The sequence below is a fragment of the Homalodisca vitripennis genome, chromosome 3 (assembly GCF_021130785.1).
Source record: "Homalodisca vitripennis isolate AUS2020 chromosome 3, UT_GWSS_2.1, whole genome shotgun sequence".
NCBI classification, from domain to species: Eukaryota; Metazoa; Arthropoda; class Insecta; order Hemiptera; family Cicadellidae; genus Homalodisca; species Homalodisca vitripennis.
In genome coordinates, this window is record NC_060209.1 from 38,516,147 (window position 1) to 38,541,812 (window position 25,666).

The 25,666-nt window shown below is 31.4% G+C and overlaps 1 protein-coding gene across 3 annotated transcripts in view; it reads left to right on the forward strand.

Moving 5' to 3' along the window:
- The first annotated feature begins 335 nt into the window (after positions 1–335).
- LOC124356809 (ATP-binding cassette sub-family G member 1-like) overlaps positions 336–25,666 on the forward strand; it is a 61,771-nt gene continuing 36,440 nt past the window's right edge. For 2 of the 3 annotated variants that reach the window (XM_046808021.1, XM_046808022.1), the window contains exons 1-4: positions 336–1,321; positions 7,549–7,666; positions 17,076–17,262; positions 17,348–17,493. In XM_046808021.1, the coding sequence (XP_046663977.1) occupies positions 1,183–1,321; positions 7,549–7,666; positions 17,076–17,262; positions 17,348–17,493 (590 nt within the window). In that variant the 5' untranslated portion in view covers positions 336–1,182. The remainder of the gene's footprint in view (positions 1,322–7,548; positions 7,667–17,075; positions 17,263–17,347; positions 17,494–25,666) is intronic. The other variant, XM_046808020.1, reaches the window with a different exon arrangement.

The following is a 25,666-nucleotide window of genomic DNA, read 5'->3' on the forward strand; positions in this document are numbered from 1 at the left end:
AACGGAACTTGAACTGTACAGCACGTGTTTAATTGGCTGTCTATCGTTGTACCCCGAACGGAACTTGAACTGTACAGCACGTGTTTAATTGGCTGTCTATCGTTGTCCCCGAACGGAACTTGTACTGTACTGCACGTGTTTATTGGCTGTCTATCGCTTTACTCCTAACGGAACTTGTATTGTACTGCACGTGTTTATTGGCTGCCTATCGCTTTACCCCGAACGGAACTTATACCGTACTGCACGTATTTATTAGCTGTCTATTGCTTTACCTCGAACGGAACTTTTACTGCATTGCACGTGTTTCTACCTGGTGACCAAGGAGAAAACGTGTCAGGAATCCACTAATCAGGTATTGTGGAGAAGTCTGGTCAATCTGCAGTAATTAGGATACCAACCTCGTGGGTAGTGGGACGTCGTTTTTTCGTACCATCATTCACTTTACCTGTGATATTTACATTATTTGACACAGTTGCCTCGTCTACACTGTCTGAGTAACTCACGTAATATTATGACATTAAAAAAAAACTCCTTATGAAAGAGTGAAAATATAGCTGTACTGTGGTGTCCAAATTTGGACCCTGATCTCTCTTGCCTGTCGGTGCTCGTACTATGAGCGCACTCACCCGAGTCATTGATATTTACCTCTTTATAACATTGGAACTATAATATTTCTTGTCCGAATAGTATCATGTAAACATTCTGTCAATAATGAGCCATCTATGTGCACTACAAGCTCTATTTCGTGAAAATTGACTATGCTCGTTCTTAGCTGCGGCTCTTCATTTTTATAATCCTTGCCATGATATATACAGTTGAAGTGGTTGTTGGTAGTTGATAAAATAAATGAGTACATATAATATAACAGTACAAATAATGTATTATTTTTCTTTGTTGTGGCTAACCTGTTGAGCAGACAAATCGAAAAAAATCAACACCCATCAGTTTGTAGTAAACACATTTGAACGAACACGAAGAGTAAACAAACATGTAACAAACAAAGATGATTGTTCGTGATAGTAGTGTTTTATACTTGTGTTCAGTTTCGTAAAATGTAAAATGTTTTGCAACGTTTAAATTGAAGCAATTAATGCTAATTGAACAATTATTATTTAGACAAAACTTAATCCTGTTATCAGTTACTGTTCTTATAAGAAAGGGTTATCAAGAAATAGCGAAGAGATGAATATCCAAGAGCAAGATTCTATTTACAATAACGAGTTGATAAGTCCAAGAAAAGGAAGTTGTGTTAATATCAATTTTAGTGACATAAGCTATTCTGTTAATTCGTGGACGGTTAACAGATTTCCATTTAGAAGAGGTAAGTGTACAATATCCATGAAATTTAGCCTAAATATAGAGTACGTAGGGTAGGGATATGGTACGATAAGCGGACCCGGTTATCTATATCTAAGAATGTAATCATTGGTACCTAATATTCGCATTTCAAATCCTAGACTATCAATCGATATAAAAGTATCTATAGTCCTCAATAGCAATCATATGTTTTAAATTAAAATATGAATTTAATATTTACAGTGATCACACAAATTATTATAACCAACGTTAGGAAAACTGAAGACGACCATATTTGCTCCTCTCACAGTTACAGTTGTTTCTTTCTCACAAATTTCACATAATGGGTTTTTCGGTATGAGTCCAACATGTTGAAGCCACGAAAAACATGTCTTATATGTCTTTCAAAGCAATGTCTGTAGTTTTCTAAAATTTACTGCCATTTTTAATAATCAAATGTTACTTATCTAAAATTGAAAAATTACATTAAGAGTATTATTTTTAAGTGTTTACAGCTGTTGATATATATATTATTTAAGTGAATTGTTCAAAATAATTAATCAGTATCGATTGGATATATCGATGGTTATGATTAAGTAATATCGTTTGCCAATTTTGATATAAAAAACCGGGTCCGCTTATCGTACCCTACCCGAGGGAAGGACTATCTAATTTGAACAAATTAGATAGCTCTATTTCAGGCTGAATTAGAAACGAATTATATTGCTGTTGTGATTTTTAAAATTTTCAGGGTTCTTAGGGAGGGGGTTCTATTCCTCTCATTCCTCCATGTACTGTATTTACGCTACAACAGTCAGTTGCCATTCCTCATCACAGTTAAAGTAATCTAGATTGTGGTGAGTTTTTATTATGGTAGTAGTATCATCTGTATACATAACGTCAACTCAGGTTTATATCTTTGAAATGTTTATACTGGTGCCACTAGTGTAAAATTAGCAACACCCACTGTTTTAATTTTTCGTACATGAATTCAACTATTCACAGACTTATTTAAGCACAGAAATTATATTTATTCCATTAATAACTAGAAAAAAAGCTACTATTTATTGAATTACCGATTGATTATCATTGGTACTTTATACATACAAAATCAACAGCATACAATTTAACGATGGACGTCTGAAATATGTCTGTGTACAACCACTGTACTGATAGTAATTTAAAACAACATTTATGGTGTGCTATTCCATAAATAATTTATGTTTTTGATAATTACTTCACCCACATTACCTAAACCTTTCTAAAACCACTTTAAAATCATTTCTTAAAAATATATTGTTTGTACAGTAGTGTATTTTCACTTCCACAACCAATTTTTAGGTGCTTACACTGTTGCACAAAAAGTTAACATATTTTGGAATTTAGCGTACACGCTGAATAGTCCATTGTTCTTGGGTATTCTAAAGTATCTGTGGTCAGATCTTCTAGAATGTTGGTATTTACCTTATGGGTATTATCTGAAGGGATGTTTTTCATTTGTCGCTTTAAACGTGAGGCTGCACTTACTACCATACCCTATGCTCATAGCCCATTATTGTCAGGCCGTTCGGGTAGAGTACCATAAGCGAACCTGATTTTTTTTATATCGACATTAATAAATTAGCATAATTACACCCATCGATATAATCAACTGATACTAAATTGTTAATTTATTAGTTAACTTAATCATCATCTGTTCCAATGTAAACAGATTTTAAGATTGTAAACATGTGTTTGATAAAATAATATGGCTTTATTTAAATAACTTTGTTAGTAGGCCTACTTAATTTTGGAAAATAATGAAGATAGCATTGGAAGACAATAACCTGTTTTTTTTTTCGGTTTCAATATGTTTCTTTTGTTTTTATTATTTTTTACTATTTAAATAAGATTGTTTTACTAGGTCTACCTATCGTAATTTTATTTTTTGGTTATGGTTCCTTTATTTATGATGTTGAGACATTGCTATACTACATATTAATCCTTTTAATTTTAAACTTATAATTTTATTTAATGTTTTTATATACATTGATATCAATACAATGATAATACTAAGCGATATAAACTGTACTCTGATTATCGTACTCTGTATTTGAGAATTTCAGCTCCCAACCCTAAATAGGGGATTGGGGAAGACTCTTGTAAAATTAGAACGAAGATCCTGACATAGCGTAATTTAAGTCTTCTTCACCAATCGAACAAAGTAACCTCATTGCACATATTACTATGTCAAATTTTAAAATGACAAATTACTATAATCTGTTTGTTTGCAAATTTGTTTTATATACGATTTTCTAGTTTTCATCATGGTTACCCACAAGACCAGTTTTAAATAATGTTCTTTAACACTCTGTAGCTTTGTAAAAAATGTAAAGTCTATAGGTAAATTTGTTTCTCAAGATATCGTGTGGATAGGCAAGCAGATGAAAGAACATTTTTACAGTTACATTTTACATTTTTACTCAAGTAATAATTTTAACTTTGTTGGTCAGCCAAATATAGGATGAAATTTTTCATTTTTTTTTAATGCTGCAAAAACTTATCACGCATTGAATAATTAAAAATCAGCACTTGGTGAGTTATTTTTAACTAATTGAAATGAAAACTTAGATTTTTTTTGTTAAAAGAGATGCTGAATAAGAATATATATATATATATATATATATATATATATATATATATATATATATATATATATATATATATATCAGTTGTTAGTTCAAAAATAAATTGATTTTTATTAAAAATTTAAAAAATCCTATAAATAGTTGGTCTGTACTTAGTCTTTATTTTTATTTACTAGATTACATCAGTTGCAACTGATTATATCTAGTTTTAACAAACTAAGCTGCTATAAAAAATAATTACTATAAAAATAAATGTTTTCAGAAATTGTGTAAAAAGATTATCAAGAAAATGTTGTAGTCAAATACATATATTAAATTGGAAAAATTCCAGTTTGCTGAATCAATAGATATTGCTATTATATCTTTAGGTGTATCTTAGGTTTTAAGTACAGTGTAGTATGTCTTGGTGCAATTGTCTGTCCTATTAATTAATTACTCAATATCACCAGAGGTCAAAGGTTGATGACACTGTGGATTGTGAACATGTATTCAGTCCAAATAATAACTTTTATACAATAACTCATTGTCTGACATTTTCACATTTAATGAATTTTTCACATGTTTCCTATTTTTACTTGGAGGGAAGACATTTTTAAAGGTGCATTAAGCAATAAGTTGCAATAAGCAATAATAAAAAATATAAATATACAAATTCTACATTTTTCTCAAAATGCTGTTTGTTGAAGAAATGTGTATTATTTGAAAATATCCATATTTACTAATTGTTTGAAAATTTTAGATCAATTATTACTTCTATCAAAACTACATTATATTATCTTACATATAAATATATGTAGAATAAATCTATTAATTTCTTTATTCCATCACAATTATGGCCAATCTTACAAAAAATCACAAACTTAGGTAAAATTTGACCATGAAAATATAGGTAATTTTTTATAACTTAACATTATAATCTATTTTATTGAAAACTTATTGTTAAAAAAGAATTCTATTAATTCTGCTTCTGTGATATGACTGTGATCAACATCATTGTTGTCACTCCCTCTAAAGTTATTATTACTGTAGTCATTACTGTTATCTTCCAGCAGTCTCATTAAGTCTTCACAAATAACTACAAAAATAGAAAGAGAAAGTACAGAACAGAAGATGCGGAAAAGCACACCCTCAAATGGTATACTGGACCCCAATAGGAAAAAAAATTTACTTTTCACCTTACACTTGGTAATAATGGTGGCGGGGGTGGGGGTGGGGGGTGATACTTATTGCTTCTAAAATTTTCAACACTGTCAATGGATTTCAACAACACTTTGGTTAAAGTATACATAACACCATGGCTACATAATAAACCTATAGTCTCATGTCTTCCGCTTCAAACCCAGTTTTGTTCTCTTGAAATCATATTGCCACTACAAACTGTGCTACAACTTTGGCAGTGGCAAAAAGTGGCTAGGGTAAAATGCTGCTTTTGCAACATCTAGAGATGGAACACATGAATGTAATCTTATATTTCAATGTATGTAGAAAATTATTGTACTCTTATGTGACCAATAGTTAAGGTAGACTATTGATACATTGTAATTTATTGTTACTAGACAATAAACTACATGACTCATACAACTTGCCATTATTGTATTACCTTCGTCATGCAGTAAAAATTTCATAGTGCAGCTACACATGCTTCAACATTACAATCAATGTTTGGTGGATGTTGAGAATGTTTAATATATTAACAAAGTCACCTTCATTCAATAAATTGTCTCTGAAAGTCCCTAATTATTTCCTAGATCCAAGATTAGGTTAGGGAAATTAATTAGATGTTTTCGAACTAGTTACGTTAACTGAGATAATCGATTAATTGACAATAATTTTATTAGTCTAGGAGCTAAGAGCTAATTTGCACCGTAAAAGCACGCAATGTGTTTTTTCTTGAAATCGATTGAGGAATTTTTCTTAAGAAAGAAATTGATTGTTGACCATTCTAATTTACTTTTTAAACTAAAAGAAATCTGATCTGAGAAAAAATAGATCATTTCATATTTTGTAATCTATTGGTTGCCTCTCATTTTGATGTCCACCAAAATTTGTGTTGTTGATGATCAATTTCTTTCTTTACAGAAATTTCTCTATCGATTTTAAGAAATCTAGGTTGTGTGTTTACACAACGCAAATTGGCTCTTGGCTCCTGGACCATGTTATTTGATTTCCTTCAACCAAATAAAAACAATAAAAGTAAACAAGTTTTTAAAAATGACCAGGTTTTGATACACATTCCAAATTTTAACTAAAAATCCACTTTTCAACAATATTTACCAAGGAACACATAAAATTTTTCCAGCCACCTGAATAAGGCGCTTTTGTAACACTCATATAAACCTTTTAGTGGAATAAGCACGATTTCCGAACTCGATCTTTCCTATGTAGAAATGAAATTTTATGCAAAATCTCAGTCTGTAGTTCAATTCGTTCCTTAGATATCCTTCATACAGTTCATACAGACAAAAGAGAAATTTTACCAATCTCCTAAACCAATTAATTAGTCACTATTTAACCCATTGGCTTATACTTATTTTTACTATCAGCTCAACTGGAGTTATCCTATTAAAAATGCGAAAAACGTAAGAGTTTTGTTATATGTTTATAAAAAATTTATTTTTCAAGTTATTTGGTTATATTTTATATCTTTTTGGATTAACATGAAATGGGCTTTAATAATAAATAGATAGTGATATATTTGGTCATAATTTAAAAATAATAATGCTGTAAAAACTAAAAAAGTTTTGGAATTTTTTAAATTAAAAAAATTTTTTTTACTCAAATAATATAAAATAAAATACCCCATTGTTGCTTTTATTTTATTTGAAATGTACTTCTCTACCTAGTAATACTAGAATATGTGTGTGTATATATATATATATATATATATATATATATGCATAGTTTGTCAGAATAAATGTTTTTTCTAAATACTGAAAATTCCAAGAATATTGTTTTTTTTCTCTTGTAGTACACTAATATTCTTATAGTAACTTATTATTCATTTAAATTTCACTTAATTGTAGTATTGCAGTTTTTCTTATGTGTTACAACAATATTACTCTAATTTATACTAACATTTGGTTGAAAAAGGAGTTAAAAAAAATTATTTAGATGGCGCTGTACTTGTCACGGAACGGTTCCGTGATATAAATTTTGAGCCCAGACTAGCTGTCACGGAACCGCTCCGTGATACAAGGCTAATGGGTTAACAGTGAGTAAAAGGTATATTTTGTTTTCCTTATCATCAATACCTGCTAATGAAGCAATGTAGTGGAGGGTCAATTAAGCAGGAGCAATAACATAGTAGTATGGCATCTACATGGCGAGGTCAAGTATGCGCTCAGCTGAGGATTATAAAGGATTGACAAAATATTGGTGTGTGTAAATATTGGCTATCTCAGCCCTTATAAGAATATACACCTATAGCCATAAGTTGGAGGCTTAAACTCAAAGAAACATCACAATAGTCAAGTTTTGTTTAATTTTAATGGTACAATATTATTTTTATTTAATGTTACAATGTTATTATTGTAACATTGTGTTATTGTCAGTGTTTTACTACTAGTTATATTGACAATATAAACTAAAAGGCATAGTTTCAACATAATGTATATTTCTTTTACAGAACGAAAGGAAATTCTTAAAGGCATCTCTGGTGACTTCCAAGCATCTGAGTTAACGGGAATTATTGGTCCTTCAGGGTCTGGGAAAAGCTCACTGCTTGATATACTCTCAGGCTATTCGTAAGTATCAATTAATTATTAAAATTTATAGTGATCAATTTATAACAATACAGATTTTTAAAGCTTTCTGTCTGAATACAGAATTTTTTAAAGACTTGTAACAACAGTAATTTAACCATGGGCCAGTGCAGAAACTTTTGTTGCTATCTGTCATCAGGATCATATACAGGGGTGCTGAAAAGTCCCGAGACGGTCTAATAACTTTTGAACTAATTACAATATAAGAACCAAAATTTACATCAAGCTTTTGCTCATATAAAACTATTATTTTATGTATTTCACCATGATATCCTGCTTATGGGGGACGTCCCGCTAGGGGTTGGTGAAAAATTCTTAAATAGAAGCATAGGTCGAGTCGTACATCAAATTAAAGCTCTTTTAATTAGAAGCATTTTGGCGAAAATCTGGCGTAAAACAGTTGACGCATTACAAAATGGCGGACACTCAAAGATTATAAAATACAGAATTTTTCAAATGCAAACATTCTGGTTGTTAGAGAAAACTGAGACACTTAATCTTTTATTTTACTTCTTTTACTTCAAATCACTTACCAAAACAGTTATAACAAATGTTCAAAGTGTTTGCCTTCAGTTTGCTGACAATATCCCAATCGATTGTAGAACGCTGATATTTGTTTATCTGGAAATTCCTTATCAGCAGGTAAGGTTATTACCTTCCTTATCTGGAAGGTAATCAGCTGGAGCAAACAAGACCAATAAGACAACAATGAAATTACCAGCTGACAGATACAGTTGTTTTATCAACTCAGTCACTTAGAAGTCTTCAAGCCCTAATTTTGCAAGTAGTTTCAGTCGTGCTAGTTTGTTTTGCTATGGCGCTTTCCGAGAGAGAAAGAATAACTTTATTAATGATGCGCGGGTTTGGTGACCGTATTAGATCATGTGATGAGGTAAGGCATCTGTTTAATGAAAATATCTGGTTTCAGCAAGATGGAGCCCCTCCACATTATGGCGTACATGTAAGACATTTTTTAGACAATGTCTTTCCACATAAGTGGGATTGGTAGAAGGGGAACAATAGAATGGCCTGCCCGTTCTCCAGATTTGTCCCCTTTAGACTACTTCTTTTGGGGCTACCTCAAAGAAAAAGTGTTTAAAACAAAACCTCAAAATTTGGATGAGTTGAGAAAACCGTATTGTAAGAGAAGCTCAGGGTGTTCCTGTCCAAGCTTTAAACAATGCGATATCAGCGTTCTACTTGGGATATTGTCAGCAAACTGAAGGCAAACACTTTGAACATTTGTTATAACTGTTTTGGTAAGTGATTTGAAGTAAAAGAAGTAAAATAAAAGATTAAGTGTCTCAGTTTTCTCTAACAACCAGAATGTTTGCATTTGAAAAATTCTGTATTTTATAATCTTTGAGTGTCCGCCATTTTGTAATGCGCCAACTGTTTTACGTCAGATTTTCGCCAAAATGTTTCTAATTAAAAGAGCTTTAATTTGATGTACGACTCGACCTATGCTTCTATTTAAGAATTTTCACCAACCCCTAGCGGGACGTCCCCCATAAGCAGGATATCATGGTGAAATACATAAAATAATAGTTTTATATGAGCAAAAGCTTGATGTAAATTTTGGTTCTTATATTGTAATTAGTTCAAAAGTTATTAGACCGTCCCGGGACTTTTCAGCACCCCTGTATATCATATATGATCATATAACAAGCACATGAGTGCCTTACTTACCCATATTCTGCAATCAGAACCAAGATCATTGTGAACCCATCTTGAACCATCTTTAGGGATTTGACATTTAAGAATTCCACGATTGAGGTCCTGTCATGTTTGACCAAAGCATCGTTCCATAATTCCCCCTCCCCTCCCACCATGACTTAACAAATTATGATGTTGATTCTGCCAAGAGAAAAAGACTATTAACTCTTTGAATACTAAGAGCCTATTTAATCAGCCCCCAAGTAATCCTGAGAAGTGCCAACGACCAACGAGATCTGCTTTTCGAATATTTATTCTGTTACTAAATTTTAACATATGGTATTATACTTAGTCTCATTTTATACATAATAAATCAAATAAAAGTAGATTATCTATCTTTATTTGAATTGTTACAGCTGCTAAAACCTATTTGGCAAATATGAGGGACAACAAACTATTGTGTGTGTGCAGATTTTCAACATTTTGCACTAATATATAATAAAAATCAAAACTTAGTATTACATATACGTACTTTTTTGAAACTTGGTAAGTTATACTCATTTCTGTTTATATAGGGAACAATAAAAAGGTGTTTACAAATGAATCAAGATCAAAATTTACAATTTGTTAATTTGTCAAAATGTTAATTTTTCTGTATAATTTCTTTATTTCAAAATTTGATCATGCAACCCTTTAACACTGGCAACAGCTGCCGTATATACAGCAGTAAAGCCGCTCGCATACTGGCACTGCTGTTTACAGGGCATACATCTAGCCATATGTTTTGTTTTCAACAAGATAGAGCTCCTGTACATTATGCTCTTCTTGTGCGACAATGGATACATGCACACCACTTAGATCACTGGATCGGTAGAAGCGGATCAATTGAGTGGCCAGCAAGATCTCATGACTTAATACCCTTAGACTTTTTTTGTCAGGTCACTTGAAATCAGTGATTTTTAAAACACACCCCACTGGTGTCCAAGATTTGAAAAACAGGATCACTGCTGAGTGCAGACGCTTAACCAGAGAAACTTTTAGAAAGGTTAGGCGAGAATTTGAAAATAGGTTACTTTTTTGCTTGAACAATAATGGCTATCAATTTGAACATTTGATTTGAAGTTTACAAAGGATTTACAACAGTACTCAGTGAGTAATTTTGTTGTTATTAGCAGTAGTGCAGCAGTTTGTAGACTAATAATTGTTGTGAAAGAATTTACATTATTGGCTGCTGATACCTAACGGCTTGACCTATTTCAAATTTTTTTTATACCTAAAGAAAAAGCATTTTTTATGTTATTAGTATTAGTTACTATTTCAAAATTTTGGCTTTGGATACAGGGGGGGGGGAGGATAGGGGTGAGCATTCTCATTTTGAAAATAATTTTTGTTGTTCCCCCAATTAGTGCTATACACTCCCATTTACAGAATTTTTATACTTGGTCTGTAAGTCTTTTAATACGAGTTTAAAATTTTCAAATCAACACTCTGTATATAGTAGTAAGCAGACGTTTCGAAAATTGGTTATTATTTGCGTATTTTTTATGTTTCGTTTTAAAATCGAATATCAATTGATAGTAGAATAATCAAGCTATATTATTACTCAATAAATCAAACTTTATTCCTCTTTGTATGGTTAGAAGAAACGTCTTGTGCAAGCAATTGTTTTGACTGTGACCAGCTGACCGGGCCGACTGTCATTAGTTATGTCTGCTGTTGTTGTGTTTTGGTGTCTGTCTAATTGATTTATTTTGGTTATTAGTAATATGCCTGATGAAGTCACACTTAATTTTAGTAACAAATCTAGTGATTTGAGAGAACTATTAGCTGAATTGGAACTGGCATCCTTATCAGGCTTGTTCAAGGTTACTTATTTTGTGATAAAAAAAACTATAGCAACAATAATACGCGAGTATTACTATTCCTTTAGTTTTCCTGAAAACAATGATACATAATATGTCATATTTAGGTTGAATTTCAGTGTTGTAAAGCAATTGTACAAAATGCTGAAAACACAATGTTAGTGGATTTTGCACTAAAGTTTAAAAATTGCTAAAAAAAGTAAAAAATGTTGTATATAAAAGAGCTAAAACGATATATATTTATAATTAGTATAAAATTGTGTTCGTTTTGTATCATTTTGGATTTATATAAACCTTTTACATAAACATAATAAGATAGTGCAAAGTTATACAAAATTCAAAAACATTCTTATCGAGAATATTCAAACACTGATATTTTTTTGAAAGTTAGAAAATGTTAATGAATATAATTTATTATTATTATTAGGAATATACTGAAAACATATATATATATATATATATATATATATATATATATGTGTATTATGTTTATATTATCTAGTTATATCTATATTAACTTAACGTTATATATATAGTAAGTCATATATTGGTTGCATTTTCAGTGTTGTAAACAACATTGAACAAATGGCTGAAAAAGCATTTTCAGCATTGTTTTTCCATTTTGAATAAAGTCCAAAAATTGCTAAAAAAAAGAAATCATATGTAGCGCATTCAAACACAGAAATCTTAAAAAAAAATAAGAATTCTTTTGAAAAAAGAAAATACTATTGAATATAATTTATTATTATTATTTGGAATATTCTATTATGATATATAATAAGTTGTATATCTGAAGAATTTTGAAAGGTATATAACAGTTTAATGTAATTCTTATAAGCGGCTAAAAATAGGGTGCCAGTACAGGTGCAGACACTGCCAGTTCGAGGGTTAATACAATATTATTAAGTTAAAGCCCAAATTTCACCCTACACAATAAAAACAAAACGTATTTTGTTTGTTTTTGTAAAAAGTTGTGAATTATTTGGAATAACTCTATACAAATATTAAAAGAGTGCTTGACACTCAAAGGGTTAATATCCAGTTAACATTTTATTAAGATAGAAGGTTTGTAATAAACTATAAATTAAAATAACTTCTGTATATTGCTTTTAACGAAATAAAGTGAAACTTTATTCTTAGAAGTGGGTATTAGGACTACTACAAGGAAATTGGCAGATGATCTCTGTTCTGCTACTACTAACTAACTACTGATAATATTACCCATCATCAATAACAAGCTTTGAACAAGTATTCGTATTTATCCAGAATTATAATTTTTTAATTAAATAACAACAATTGAATACTTAACTTACATGAAAAACATAAAACCAATATTTAAGACTTTTATTGTTTTGTGAGGCCTTTCGATAGCAAGGCTATCTTCTTCAGACACATCACAAAAGTAAATACAAAAAGTATAAACAATTGAATAGTTTATATCTGAGTATTATTTTTAATATTGTATTATACATTTATTATAGTTATTATTTCTTTACAGGTACAAAAATTATCCCTAGTAATTGGGCTTTAGATAGAACACAATAAGATAGAACTGATGGAAGGTATTATTGTCTGAGAGTAGTTGATTTGACCCAATGACAGGTAACAAATGGACAATTGTGTAGAGATTTCCTCAATTCATGAAGACTATCTTGGCCTACATTGTATTGGTTTCATTAATATGTGATTTTTCCCCCTATATTTTTGATGTTATTGTTGTTAAATAAAAATAAGACTTAATTAATTTCACTTAAAATAAAAGTTTACTAATCCTGTATTTTATTGATTTTCTGCTCTGATTCAATACAAATTAATTCTTCCATTAGTTAGTATTTTGTTGTTTACTTTTACTAGGGTTTTTAAGTCTAGATTTTTGTATTTCAGTCCATTAATCACTTAAACATATTACAAAACACTGTATTTTTTATTTAATCCATTAATCCACAATATGTTATTTGAAAAACAGAATGGTGTTTTTTATATAGTTATCAGTATATTTTTGACAAATTAGCAAAAACCTCATAGTTTAAAACATTACTGACTTGTACAAGGCAAGGTCATCTTCCTATGGGTGGAATCAATAAAAACCAGTTTCACAAAACTTTTAATTTTAATTTTAATAGCTGAAAATGATTTTAATGGTTTTGTTTGTACTCACCGTAGAGATTAAGCAAATCTTCCTTCTGATGTGATACATTTTGTATAAAATTAGAGCAAATTTTTTCTCTCAAGTCATTCACTTTATGTATTTCCTAGAGTTAAAGCAAATCTTAGAAGCCTAGTATCAGATTATGTGTGAGACGAATCCTAATAAGAGTTTTTCATTTTACAGATTATGTCAAAAAAGTAAAAGCAGTTGAATCTGTGATAACTGATTAAGGTTAAGACTGGAAACATGAGGTGCTTTGTTTCATACTCTAGGCATCTCCTTTTAATGTCATAGAATTCCTTTTTCTCTTCCTAATTAATCTATAATTTCTATAACTTCTCACACTATGTTTATACAATTTCCATAACTGGACATGTTTCTGTTAGGTCTAAAATGTTCATTGAACTAACATTCTGTAGGCTATTAAAAATATAATATAACTAATATACTGTCATTAAAATAAAATTTTGTAATTAAAAAAGGGAAAAAACCGTGTTTCATTACTAGAATATTAATTAGTGAATCCACCAATCAATTGATTGTTGCAAAAACGGATGGACATGTCTTGTTTGCCATAAAAATATATTATAAGGTACTAAAACATGTACAAAGCATGTTGTTTAATGTCAGAACAAAATTATTACTTTATTTCTTTAACATAGCAATTTGGAATTGTAGTTATTGAGAAGATTTTGAATAATTCTTCAGTTGTAAAATTTCGTAACTGCCTATCTTACGTGTAACCAAACACAAAACCACTTGAGTAAAGACGTATTTGGAATACAAATAGCTTTAGAACTGATTAGGCTGATTAGCAGTGCTTAGTTAGCAGTTCATGTCCTCTTATCAGGTGGAGGTAGGCTCTTCACTTACATGTTTCCTTACACAATGAACACAGTATATGTTACAGAAAACAGTATACAGTGCATGTCTATTCTGTTGTTAAAAATCCTTCTTGTACAATTATTACAGAATATAATGGGGAAAATTGAGAAATTTACAATTTATTTTAATGATAAAAAAGCACTATTTACACCAATAATAGTCACTATTTAGTTCTAATTTTACTTATTTACTTAAACTAAATATAAAAAAATTACTTAAAACTCAAATTATTCTGGAATTTATATTACTCATTTTATCATTTTGGACAACAGTTACGGAAACAAGATTCAAAACATAATTTATTTGATGATGTAGTAAGTTAATTAAGTGATATAACTTTCTAAGCAGAACCAATTCAGTGTAACTTAATCTGTGGAACAATTACTGTGAATGGCTAGTTACAGAATAGCCATTTTATGGCAGCCTGAATAATCAAACAACACACTGCAATAAAATGCACATTTTTCTATACCCTTACTCCATTTCATGCAACTTCAAACACTGAAAACTCAAATATTGTAGGATGGTGATTGTTTCGAGATGTTCCATAATAATACAAAGAACAAAATTGTCCAGTGATTTTATTAATAGCTTTAGTAATAATAAACCATTTGAAATGGATTGTTTTATAAAATGAAAAATTTTCTATTTATACTCGTATTAAATTTTAATTTAAATGCAAGGCATGTTTTTTTAAGGGGATGTACATTTTAATATATACAAAAAGTTCAAATAAACTTTTCTTAACAATTTTATTTTGATATGATAGCCCAAACTTTATATACTTGTCAACATAATTGCCATCAATATTAAGGCACTTATCATATCTAAACACAACCTTTTGTATACTGTCGTCATATAAGATTGCCGCCTGATTTAACAGTAACTGAACACGGCCATTGTCGCTATTGTCATCGGTGCGTTGTTGACCTTCAAAATGCTTCTTCTGATGAAAAACAAATGGGCGGTAAATTGGGGCTGTTAGGAGATTATCTAATTGTTCCGAGCAAAATGCTCTAATGAGATCTTTAGTTTGTTTTGTCACATATGGACGGACATTGTCATACAGGAAAATGTGTTTTTCAATAAAAATTTCTTAGAGAACATTTCTTGTTTCGAGGAACTCTTCTGATAATGAAGAAATTGTTAAATGTCTGTTCATTTTTGCTTTATCATCAACTTTCTGCACCAATTTGCAGGTGATCATTCAGAGTTGTCCACTCCATTTCTTATCATGAACATTTTTCTGGCAATCTTTTAAAGTTCTTACCCACTAGAATGCCATTCCATCATTCATAATGTTTGTCCATTCACTTCACAATTCTGCCGTGAATTGAAATTGCTTTCACTTCTTTAGCACTAAGAAAACAAATAACAGCATGTACTTCACAGTCTAAGGGATTCTTAGTTTAGAAGAAACGAACTGCAAAGCTGGCATAAATCAGTAATGCTAAGACTCAAATGGCTTGTGAATTTATGGCCATAGACTGAAAACCTTCAACTTTTTAAGTATTATACATACAACAAATTTTAATAATTTAATTCAATTGAATAAACTGTTAGTTTACTTAAATGCATACAATGATGAACTAAAGTGAATTGCTTACAGTGATTTCATTTATATTGTATACACAGCTGTGAGTCACAATATTTATTCAAGTTGTGGGTAATTATATCATTCATAATTTTTATAACTATCATCTATGTTTTCAGTTTTCTAGTTCAAACCATGTAGACAATTAAAATATTTACGCAATCAACTGGATTAAGCTTTTAGATGGCAACAAGACTATTTGTAAATGGTATTTCTGATACCGGTCACGTAAGACTGAGGTCTAAAATGTTCATAGTTGATCCTCACTTTTGGATACCAGCCAAACACTGAAAATTAAGGAGAGAGTCTGTGTAAGAATTACCTTATATGGGAGGCAAAAAAGAGAATCAGCATCAGAAGTATTCAAGTGTAAAGCTTATAGAGGCCATGTGACGAAATTTCTCAGGACTAAACATGTTACTCACATCTTTCATCTGTACAGTTGTACAGTAGAGTCCCATTAATCCGACCTAATTGGGACCGAGCCCTATTCGGATTATGTGATTGTTCGGATTAGCCAGAATTACAGAAAAATACGGTTTTAAACTTGAGATGGGTCTATTTTGTTATAGAATTATCAACATTGTTTATTAAAACATGTTTTCTGACTGTTGCATTGTATTTCTTGACAAATAAACGTGTTTGCGAATACTAAGCACATTTACCGTATTTATTGTGAGAGTTCTATTGTTCAGCAATGTGAGCGTACTGGATATTGTACGGGTCCACGCGTTCAATAGTTGTACGAAACTACGTGTCATCCAATAGACTCTCTTCAATGCGACAGAAGACACTAACTGAATTTATGTCTTTTAACAATTAATATTGTACTCAATAATAATATCAGTACTGTACGTCCAATTTTTGTTTGATTTCACTTCTTAATACAGTAATTTAACTCATACTTAACCTATAAGTTTCAATTTGGTACTGTATTTAACTTCATTATTTATGTACTGTACCGTACACAATTTGTCTTAATAAAATACTGTATGTCTATTTAATTAAAGTTTTCTTTGTTTATGTACGAAATGATGCACCCATTTTCATTTTTTATGTAATTAGTTCCTATAACTGTTCATTATTGTTATAAATAATTCCTCCTGGACCTGTTCGGATTAACCGACGTTCGGATTACACGTAATCGGATTAGCGGGACTCCACTGTAATGACTGAAACTTTCCTCATCCATAATTCTGTTTCGAGGGGCAATCCCATTTTAAAAGATCTCTTACTGGGTTACAGACTGGAATTCTCTGGCCAAGTACTGCACAATGGGGCTTCCAGGGATCTACAGCAATTCCGCAAACAGGTTGCATACATAATGCAGGACTGCAGACTGCAGCCTCTCATCACCGTCAAGGAAGCCATGGTATCAGCAGCACAGCTCAAGTTAGGTCGGCTCTACTCCTTCAAGCAGAAGATGACTATTGTAAGTGTTTCAGTAGAGTACGTATAACTTTGGCACGTAATGAACTTGAAACATTTCTAATACCCAAGTTTATATGTAAGTACAGGTGATGGATATACTGGCAGCGCTCAAGTTAACACACAAGACCGAGTCCTTGACACAGACACTCTCTGGTGGAGAGATGAAACGACTGGCTATCGCGCTCGAGTTGGTCAACAATCCACCTGTCATGTTCTTTGATGAACCTACCAGGTAAGCCATTCATTTGTTGTTTGAGATTATTATACAATGTAGTGTGTGATTATTTCTTATGAATTTGTACATTATTAACTTGTCTTTCCAACTCTACCAGAATCAATCTGGGCATAGTTATACAAACAAAAGGACTAATTAATTTATTTTGATCCTCGCTTAATACATATCAAAAAGGCCCTGAAACTGGTAATAATGTCTAAAATGGACATTTGCTTTTCTGTTTGTTCATGTAGTGTAATGTGTCTTGGAGAGAAGTAAAATTAAATTTCTGTACTGATTTTTTTGTGAGTTATTTATTGCATGATAGTGGTTAATATAAAAGTATATAATTTGACAAATATCTGTTAACTTTTGTCTTTTAGATAAAATTAATCTTTGTTATGTCCTTAAAGTGTGTAATAGGTTGTCTTAGGGCACTATTCTGTATGTATGCAAGCCTAACATGTATTATTTCCATTGTAACTATTAAGAAAAATAATCCTTCAGCTACACATGCCATACAGTGACTCATATTCCATAAAGGTTAAAACGTATTGCACTTAATCTACACTGTTACTGCTATCATAAAATAATGTACATTATCATAAATCAAGTTAAATCATATTGATTAGTATTTGTTTTTACTTGCACAAGGTTTTTTCTTTAATATTTGTTATTTACCTTTTTGTCTGAGACACTATGAAACTTATTACTGTACATAGCTCAAATTTATATTCTTTTAATCTTGATTTGAACATAAGCAGTACAATAACAAACATCTGATAGTATTGCATATATTGTGTCAAATGTTGGGGCACACACTCCTACCTCTGATATTCATGTGCACACCTCTGATATTCGTGTGACCTTCACTAAAACATTTATAGTGCAATGACTCCTCTAAGATATTGAATAAATATGATTTTATCATAGTATTTTCCTAGATGTTTAAAGTTTACAAAGGTGGTATCAATTTATAAGAACAGCAAAATTGAAGAGCTATTCAACCTCAGGCCCTTAGCTTTAATAGCAATTATGTCTAAGATTGTTGGTATGTATATGAAAAGTTGTATTCCTACTTTTTAGATATTTAGTCTTTTTTTTCCAATGCACATTTTTGTTTCATGGCAAAAAAATCAACAATTAATGCAGTTTAAATATTATTCTTGATACTTGAAACAACTTAATTTTAGCTCTTCATCTAAGTAAAGCTTTTGATATAATTTCTCATTAAGTATTAACTAATAAGCTCTCAATGAATGGTATATCTGGTGTCGAGCTGCATCTTAGCTTTTAATTAGAAAATCTTAAACAAGTTGTTGAAACAAGAGGTCAGGTGTCTGAGCTGCGTGATATGATGAGGGGCGTGCCACAGGGCTCAGTTCTTAAGCCACTCTTCTTCACAATCATGATAAACGATTTGTCTTTCAACATCGCTCAAGGAATTATGCTATATGCTGATAATACCTCTATTTTTGTTGATGGTCCCTCACTTAATTTTGTCAAAATATATATGGAATTAGTTATTAATCTTGTAGCTACCTGGTTTTTCTACTAATTAGTTAATAATTAATTATATAAAAACCGAAAATATGATTTTATTACTTTGAAGAAACTTCTTCAAGTTCTTTTACTAAGGACAAAACTGTAAAATCTTAAGGAATAAACCTATATTCAAAACAAAACTGTTACAGTGATATAGAATAAATTATTAATAAGTGTTCAAGACCCTGCTACCTGCTTTTAAAACTAAAACTTAATGTTCACGACTATTTTTTACTTATGGCATATATTACTTTTTTTCATACACGCAACATATGGTGTAATGTTCTGGGGAAACAATCCACGTGCTTATGATGTCTTCTTGCATCAAAAAGAACTTTTAAGTTATGGCTGGTATTAGCCAAACTGAGAGCTTTAGGCTATATTTTATTAAATTTAAAATTTTGTTTGTTTGAGCATTGTTCATCTTACATAATTTGCTATTTACTAATAAACATTTTCATAACGCAATACCTATCATTGTCACCAATGTAGATTTTCTGATTATTTAAACTTACCATACACCAGACTTAACAAATTTTAAAGAGCAATAGGTATGTTCAAATTAAGATGTTTAATGTTTTACCTTTATATATAAAAGAACTATAATTGTCTGAGTTCAATTCAATTAGAAAGATTAATTCATTTTTTTATCCTGACTGCACCTGATTCTATTGAGAAATTCTATATGCATGTAGGTAATATTATCGGTTATTTTTCATTATCTTATGTTTACTCTATTAACAACACCTATTGCTTTTTTAGCTGAATGGTTAATAAACGATTTGATGTGAAAAACATTTTTACCATGCTTATTATGCCATTTTTCATTGCATATCATCTGTAAGCTCTCTTCAACATCTCAGAGGTCTCAGATGATGGCTTCTCAAGCATATCAATCTCAAAATACTAGTAAACTTAGTATTTTGTTAGAAACAAACTTTAGCTTTTAAAGAAAGTAACAGAAAAAGTAGCTGTTTGCTTTTTGCTTTTATTGGCAGGATACTGGCCACAAAATTAGCAATTTCCTCTCAGCAAACCTCTAATTGTATATTATACAAATCACAATAGTTTTTACTATCATTAAAATTATATTGTACTATATTTTGTTAGATACTAATGTAAAGCATATTTAGTAAACTTTACCATTTACTTCCTTAATCATGTGACGCCATTCATGTACACCATGTGTAACAATTGAATAAAGATTTTTCTGATTCTGATTCTGCTTGATTAATAACAGATAATAATCCCACAAATGTTTTAACTCTTGTCTCATATATTAAAACTTAGCAGTTACCAGCATCTTCACATGCAATTTCGTAGGCTTTGCACGTGAATGGACACTTCTGGTTCAATTGAATTATATTTCCAACACCAATGTTGTTGTTGCCTTATATCCTTAAACGTGAAAATATACACACATACACAGGTCTGAGAAGCCTACTTCTGCTAAAGAGAACTAAGATGGGTTTTATAACAGTTTTGAAAATTTACTGTAAAAGTTAGATAGTGACTTTGTCTTTGACATATGCATTACATTACTGACCAAGGACTGCATACTTAATATTTGCTGAAATGTACAATTAAAGTATATTATTAGTAAAAGTTTCAAATTTCTTATCTTTGCTCAACGGTGGTTGCAGAAAAGGTAGAAATAAGAAGTGTTGTTACTAACAAGCTTACTGTAGCTTCCAAGACTATAAACATAAAATTAAATAAGTGGTTAAATAATAGTGGTTAAATTACTTAAACATACAGTGGAACCTCGATAAGTCGGATTAATCGGGACCGCGGCCGATCCAGGTTAACGAAAATCCGGGTTAGCCGGAGAATTAGGTAAAAATTAATAAAATACGGTATACTTACAGATAAACTCCATTATAATTGTAAGTACATCAAACATATGCACATTTAATTATTATTAATCCTTACAGTACATTTATAACTGTTCATTTCTTGGTAAAGAATTCAGTCAGCTTTGGTTGTGCCAATGTCATCTGCTGCTTGCGTGCTGTGCGATCCCGCATTCTCTTCAACATGAGCAATTCAGCCGGCGATGTTTCTGCCTGCCGCTCGAAATAAACCATTAGTTCGTTTAGTTTGGTCACTGCATCTCCATAACTCATCACTGGATCTTCAATGTCTCTGTCTACCTCCTCAGCGTCTGATTCATTAGCATCAGGTAAAAACGACGCGATCACTTCCTCGTCAGTAAGTGGCTCATAGCCTCCGTTATTGTCTGCCCCTAACCACAGAGTAATGTCATTTTCATCGACTTCAGAGCAGCCATCAATATTTTGGAACATATCCAAAAGTTCTTGGGGCTGGACATCGTCTGGAGAGTCATTTTCCATATTATAGTTCCCCACTGGTTGAATTATATTTTCAGGCAAGTCGCATACACCCTTCCACAGTTTTTTCCAAGATTTAATTAAGCTGATTCTAGTCACTTGTTCCCAAGATTCTGCAATCATGTACATTACAGTTTTCACATTAAATGTTTTGAGAATCTGAACTACACCGTGTTCTCCTTCATTGTCAATGAATAGAATAGAATAGAATAGAAATAGAATCTTTATTCACCACAAGATATTCCATTAGAATACATAGGCAAGTCATGTAACTATGAGATTAATATTTCTACACACAAAGCCATTGTTTACATAAATATAACCTAAGCCAATGGACTATTTTAAGACTACAGTAGGCCCTATAATATAAATAACAGCAATATAGTATTACAATACTAGTAAATATTTTAATCAAAATAGCATTTTTAAATTACAACAGGCCCTAACTTAAACATTATAATAAACAACACATTGGACATTACAATAAATAGATATTATTTTACTTAAACATATATTTGTTTAGCACAAAGTGACAAAAGATTCTTTGAAAGCGTCAGGTCAGGCTAAAATCCAATTCGGACCAACTCTCAGAAAGAAATTCTTTCACTTTATAAAACGGATTTTATTAATAAAAAATTTATGATACAGATTTTTAAATTTATCATTTTCTAAATTCTTGACTGGGTCGGGTAAACTTATTCATTAATCGGCTTGATATATACTATGGGATTTCTTTTCACTTTTTAATAGCCTATTTTGTGGTAAATTAATTATAAATTTGCAGATCTAGTATTGTGGGAATGAATGGAGCTTCTTGTATGTACCTTGTCTAAATTAGCTCTCAAGTACATGAGACACTGAAATATGTATAGGGAAATGTAAAGTCAATATTTCTTAATTCAATAATAATTGTTTACAATGGGCTAATCTATGGGAACCAGTAATTACTCTTATAGCTTTTTTTTGTGCAACAAATATATCTTCTGACTTGGGAGCACCACCCCATACTATTAAACCATAAGACCATATGGGCATGAAAATAAACCAAAATAGGCCCTGCCTTAGGCCTTCCCTTTCCAACTCACCACTTAACCTTTTTAAAGCGTAAATGCTTTTACTAAGCCTACTTTTGAGGACAGATATGTGTTGGTGCCAATTAAGGGTTGGGTCTAAAGTTAATCCTAAGAACATTGGACTATCTAAGTTCATATTTTTTTCTTTAAGAGAAAAAAGTACAGTTTTGGTTTTTTCCTTGTTTAACACTAGTTCGTTAGCAGCCAACCAATTCTCAATGAGGGTTTGATTATATTTTAGCATTTTCTAATGCCAGACATTTCACTATCATGCCTATTTAAGACAGTAGTGTCATCTGCATAGAGAATAATCTCCGCAGGAATATTACTACTGAGGTCGTTAACCATAATAATAAATAATAAAGGACCCAAAACAGATCCCTGCGGAAACACCGCACGTGACAGGCAAGAGACATGAGGAATTCATTACTGTCTTGTACCATATTGTACTCTGTTCTCAAGGTAGGATTGAAAGATTTGAAGAGCCACACCCTTTACCCTAAAATACTCAAGCTTAGAAACTATAAGATCGTTGTGAAACACAATCAAAAGGCCTTGCTGAGGTCACAGAACGTGACCGCAGCAAGGTCCTTACCCTCAAAACAATCATGTATACCCTCAACTAGCTTTATAAGGGCATGTGTGGTAGATAACCCATTTCTATAGCCAAACTGATTGTTACATATTAGCCTATTCAATTCAAAATAAAACATTAATTGTTTGCCTATGATTAACTCTAAGACCTTAGAAAAGACAGGAACTACCGTTATAGGCCTATAATTATTCAAGTCATCTTTTTTACCTTTCTTAAATATAGGAATGACCTTGCTTATTTTTAAACAATCTGGAAAATTCCTTGGGCCAAACATAAATGATTAGCCTTGTCAAAGGATTCAAAATACAATCTATTATTTTTTTCAGTAAAACGTTACTCAAAGCCATAATGGTCCTTACTTATACTTACTAGACAAATGACTAACTGCATCCAAGACAATTTTTTCAGTTACATAGCCTAAAACTTAACCCTACCATATGCTCAGGTACCTTGCAATTATTTACATACTGCATTGCTTTAAGCCCATTAGCTGCTACACTGTTTAATTTCGCTTCACATTACTGGCAATGTTAATAAAAAACCTGTTATATTCATCTGATGAAAAAATATTTGGGTCTTTTGTTTTAGTTTCACCTTTCCTACTTTTATTTTACAATCTGCCAAAGGGGTTTTGCTCTGATTTCCTGACTCCTTTACTAGTTTAGAATTATATTGTTTTTTGTGTTTGTTTAATTTGCTTGCGATAATCTTTTTTTTTCAGATTTGTACAATACATTATACATTTCAAACTCATGCCCTTTTGAAGATTTTAAATGTTCATAAAGTAAGTGAAGCCTATCTTTTTTAAGCACACAGCTCATCAGTGTACCACTCTACATTAGCCTTAGAACCAATATTTACTGTATTTTTCCTTTTAATCTTAACCTGTTTATTAAAGCTTAAATTAAAGTAATACCGAACTGTGAGCATAAAAGCATTGAACATTTCATTTACACTAGTTTTAGCAAATAAAATATCACTCCATTTTTCTTTGGCAAGGTAAAATCTGAATACATTGATGTTAGAGGTCACTTAGATAGGAACAGTCTTTAAGCTAGGACCCATATATGACAGTTCTTTTTTTAGCAAGATAAGAGCTATTTTCCTTATAAGTATTGTTAACAATTTAATAGCTGTCCCAAATGGTCACTCACATGACAGTTAATAACTGTAGCAGTACAATTTGTAAGGTCAAAGAAGTAAAAAAAATTATCTAAGCAGTTTTTACCTCGAGTAGGTTCGTGAATGGTCAGTTTGTAGGCCATAAGTAAGACACAGGTTCACAAACTGGGTCTGCGTCTTTATCACTAGTTAAAAATTTTAGATTAAAATCTCCACAAATTATAGATTTTTTTGTCAAGTCTATTAATATATGATAGTACTTTTTTCCATTGTATTGAGAAAAAGAAATAAAATCTCCATTCATACTCCTGTAAACTGTAACCAGCACTAGGTCCCAGGTCAACAACTTCAACACAGCACAGATCACAGTCCAATTCAACTGACAAAACTATTAATTGCTTGATTTACCTTTACTTGTTGAGAAGAGTATCTTGAGTAAATAGCAGTCCCTCCATGACCAATAGTTGTTCTACAAAAATTAGACACTAGTAGCCTATCATTAATAAGTAAGTACTCGTTTAACTCGTCTTCCGACATCCAGTGTTCTGTTATGCACAGAAAATCTATGTCATACTCAGATAAAATCTGTTCAAGCAGCTGAACTTTATTTGATAAAGACTGTACATTCTGATGTAAGAAATTAATTGAAGTTATTTTAGAGGGCTCCTTACAGAATGTCTGGAGTTTTCCGAATGAGTAGTTTTCACTAGGGTTGGGACAAACCAGGCCTACTGACATACGCCTAACACTTTCCACAATTTTATTAGCCAGCCACTTTTTCCCTTTTAAATTCAAGTGCGACCCATGTCTTGTATGTAGTGTTCTCTCTGCCGTGCTAGCCTTAACTAGAGTAACATTTTTTATGTTTGTCACACAGTTCTTTTAGAGCAAAAAATTTGTATTGTTGACTTCAGTGTTAACACATGACCAGTTCACTAAGTCATGCCTTTTTGGCAAGTCTATAAGTATAATATTGCAAGTAGGCCTACCATTAAATTCTAATAGACTGGAAATTTCTTGAACAGCTTCCAATGATTCATTTTTTTGATACATCATTCGTACCTGTTATAAGAACTACTACATCTTCACTTTCAACTTCATTTAGGTTATTGTAAATTTCAGCCACTTGTTTTGTCTGAGCACCTGGTCTCACAAAGCCAACAAGCCTCATAAGAGGATACTTGTTTGATTTATTTCCCATGACAAATCTCTACCGTGACTGTCGGCACATATCCATATCTTTTTTTTGCTTTTTGTTTCTTCTTAGTCTGAGCTTCAGTTAAGATATCCTCGCTCTCGGAGGTTGAGCTAGGTTCATCTTCTAAAGACAAAGTCTCATAGCGGTTAGGGGTCTCAAAAACCTTTTTTCTCCATAGGTTTGGTTGTAGGCCTAGCTCTATTCGACTTTTTTTTCAATATTGACGAGAAGGTTTCTGGTAGGCCTACCTCAAACTTAGCCTAGGCTTGGTCTTATCATTGCCTGTCTTGTCACTATTTATGGCCAG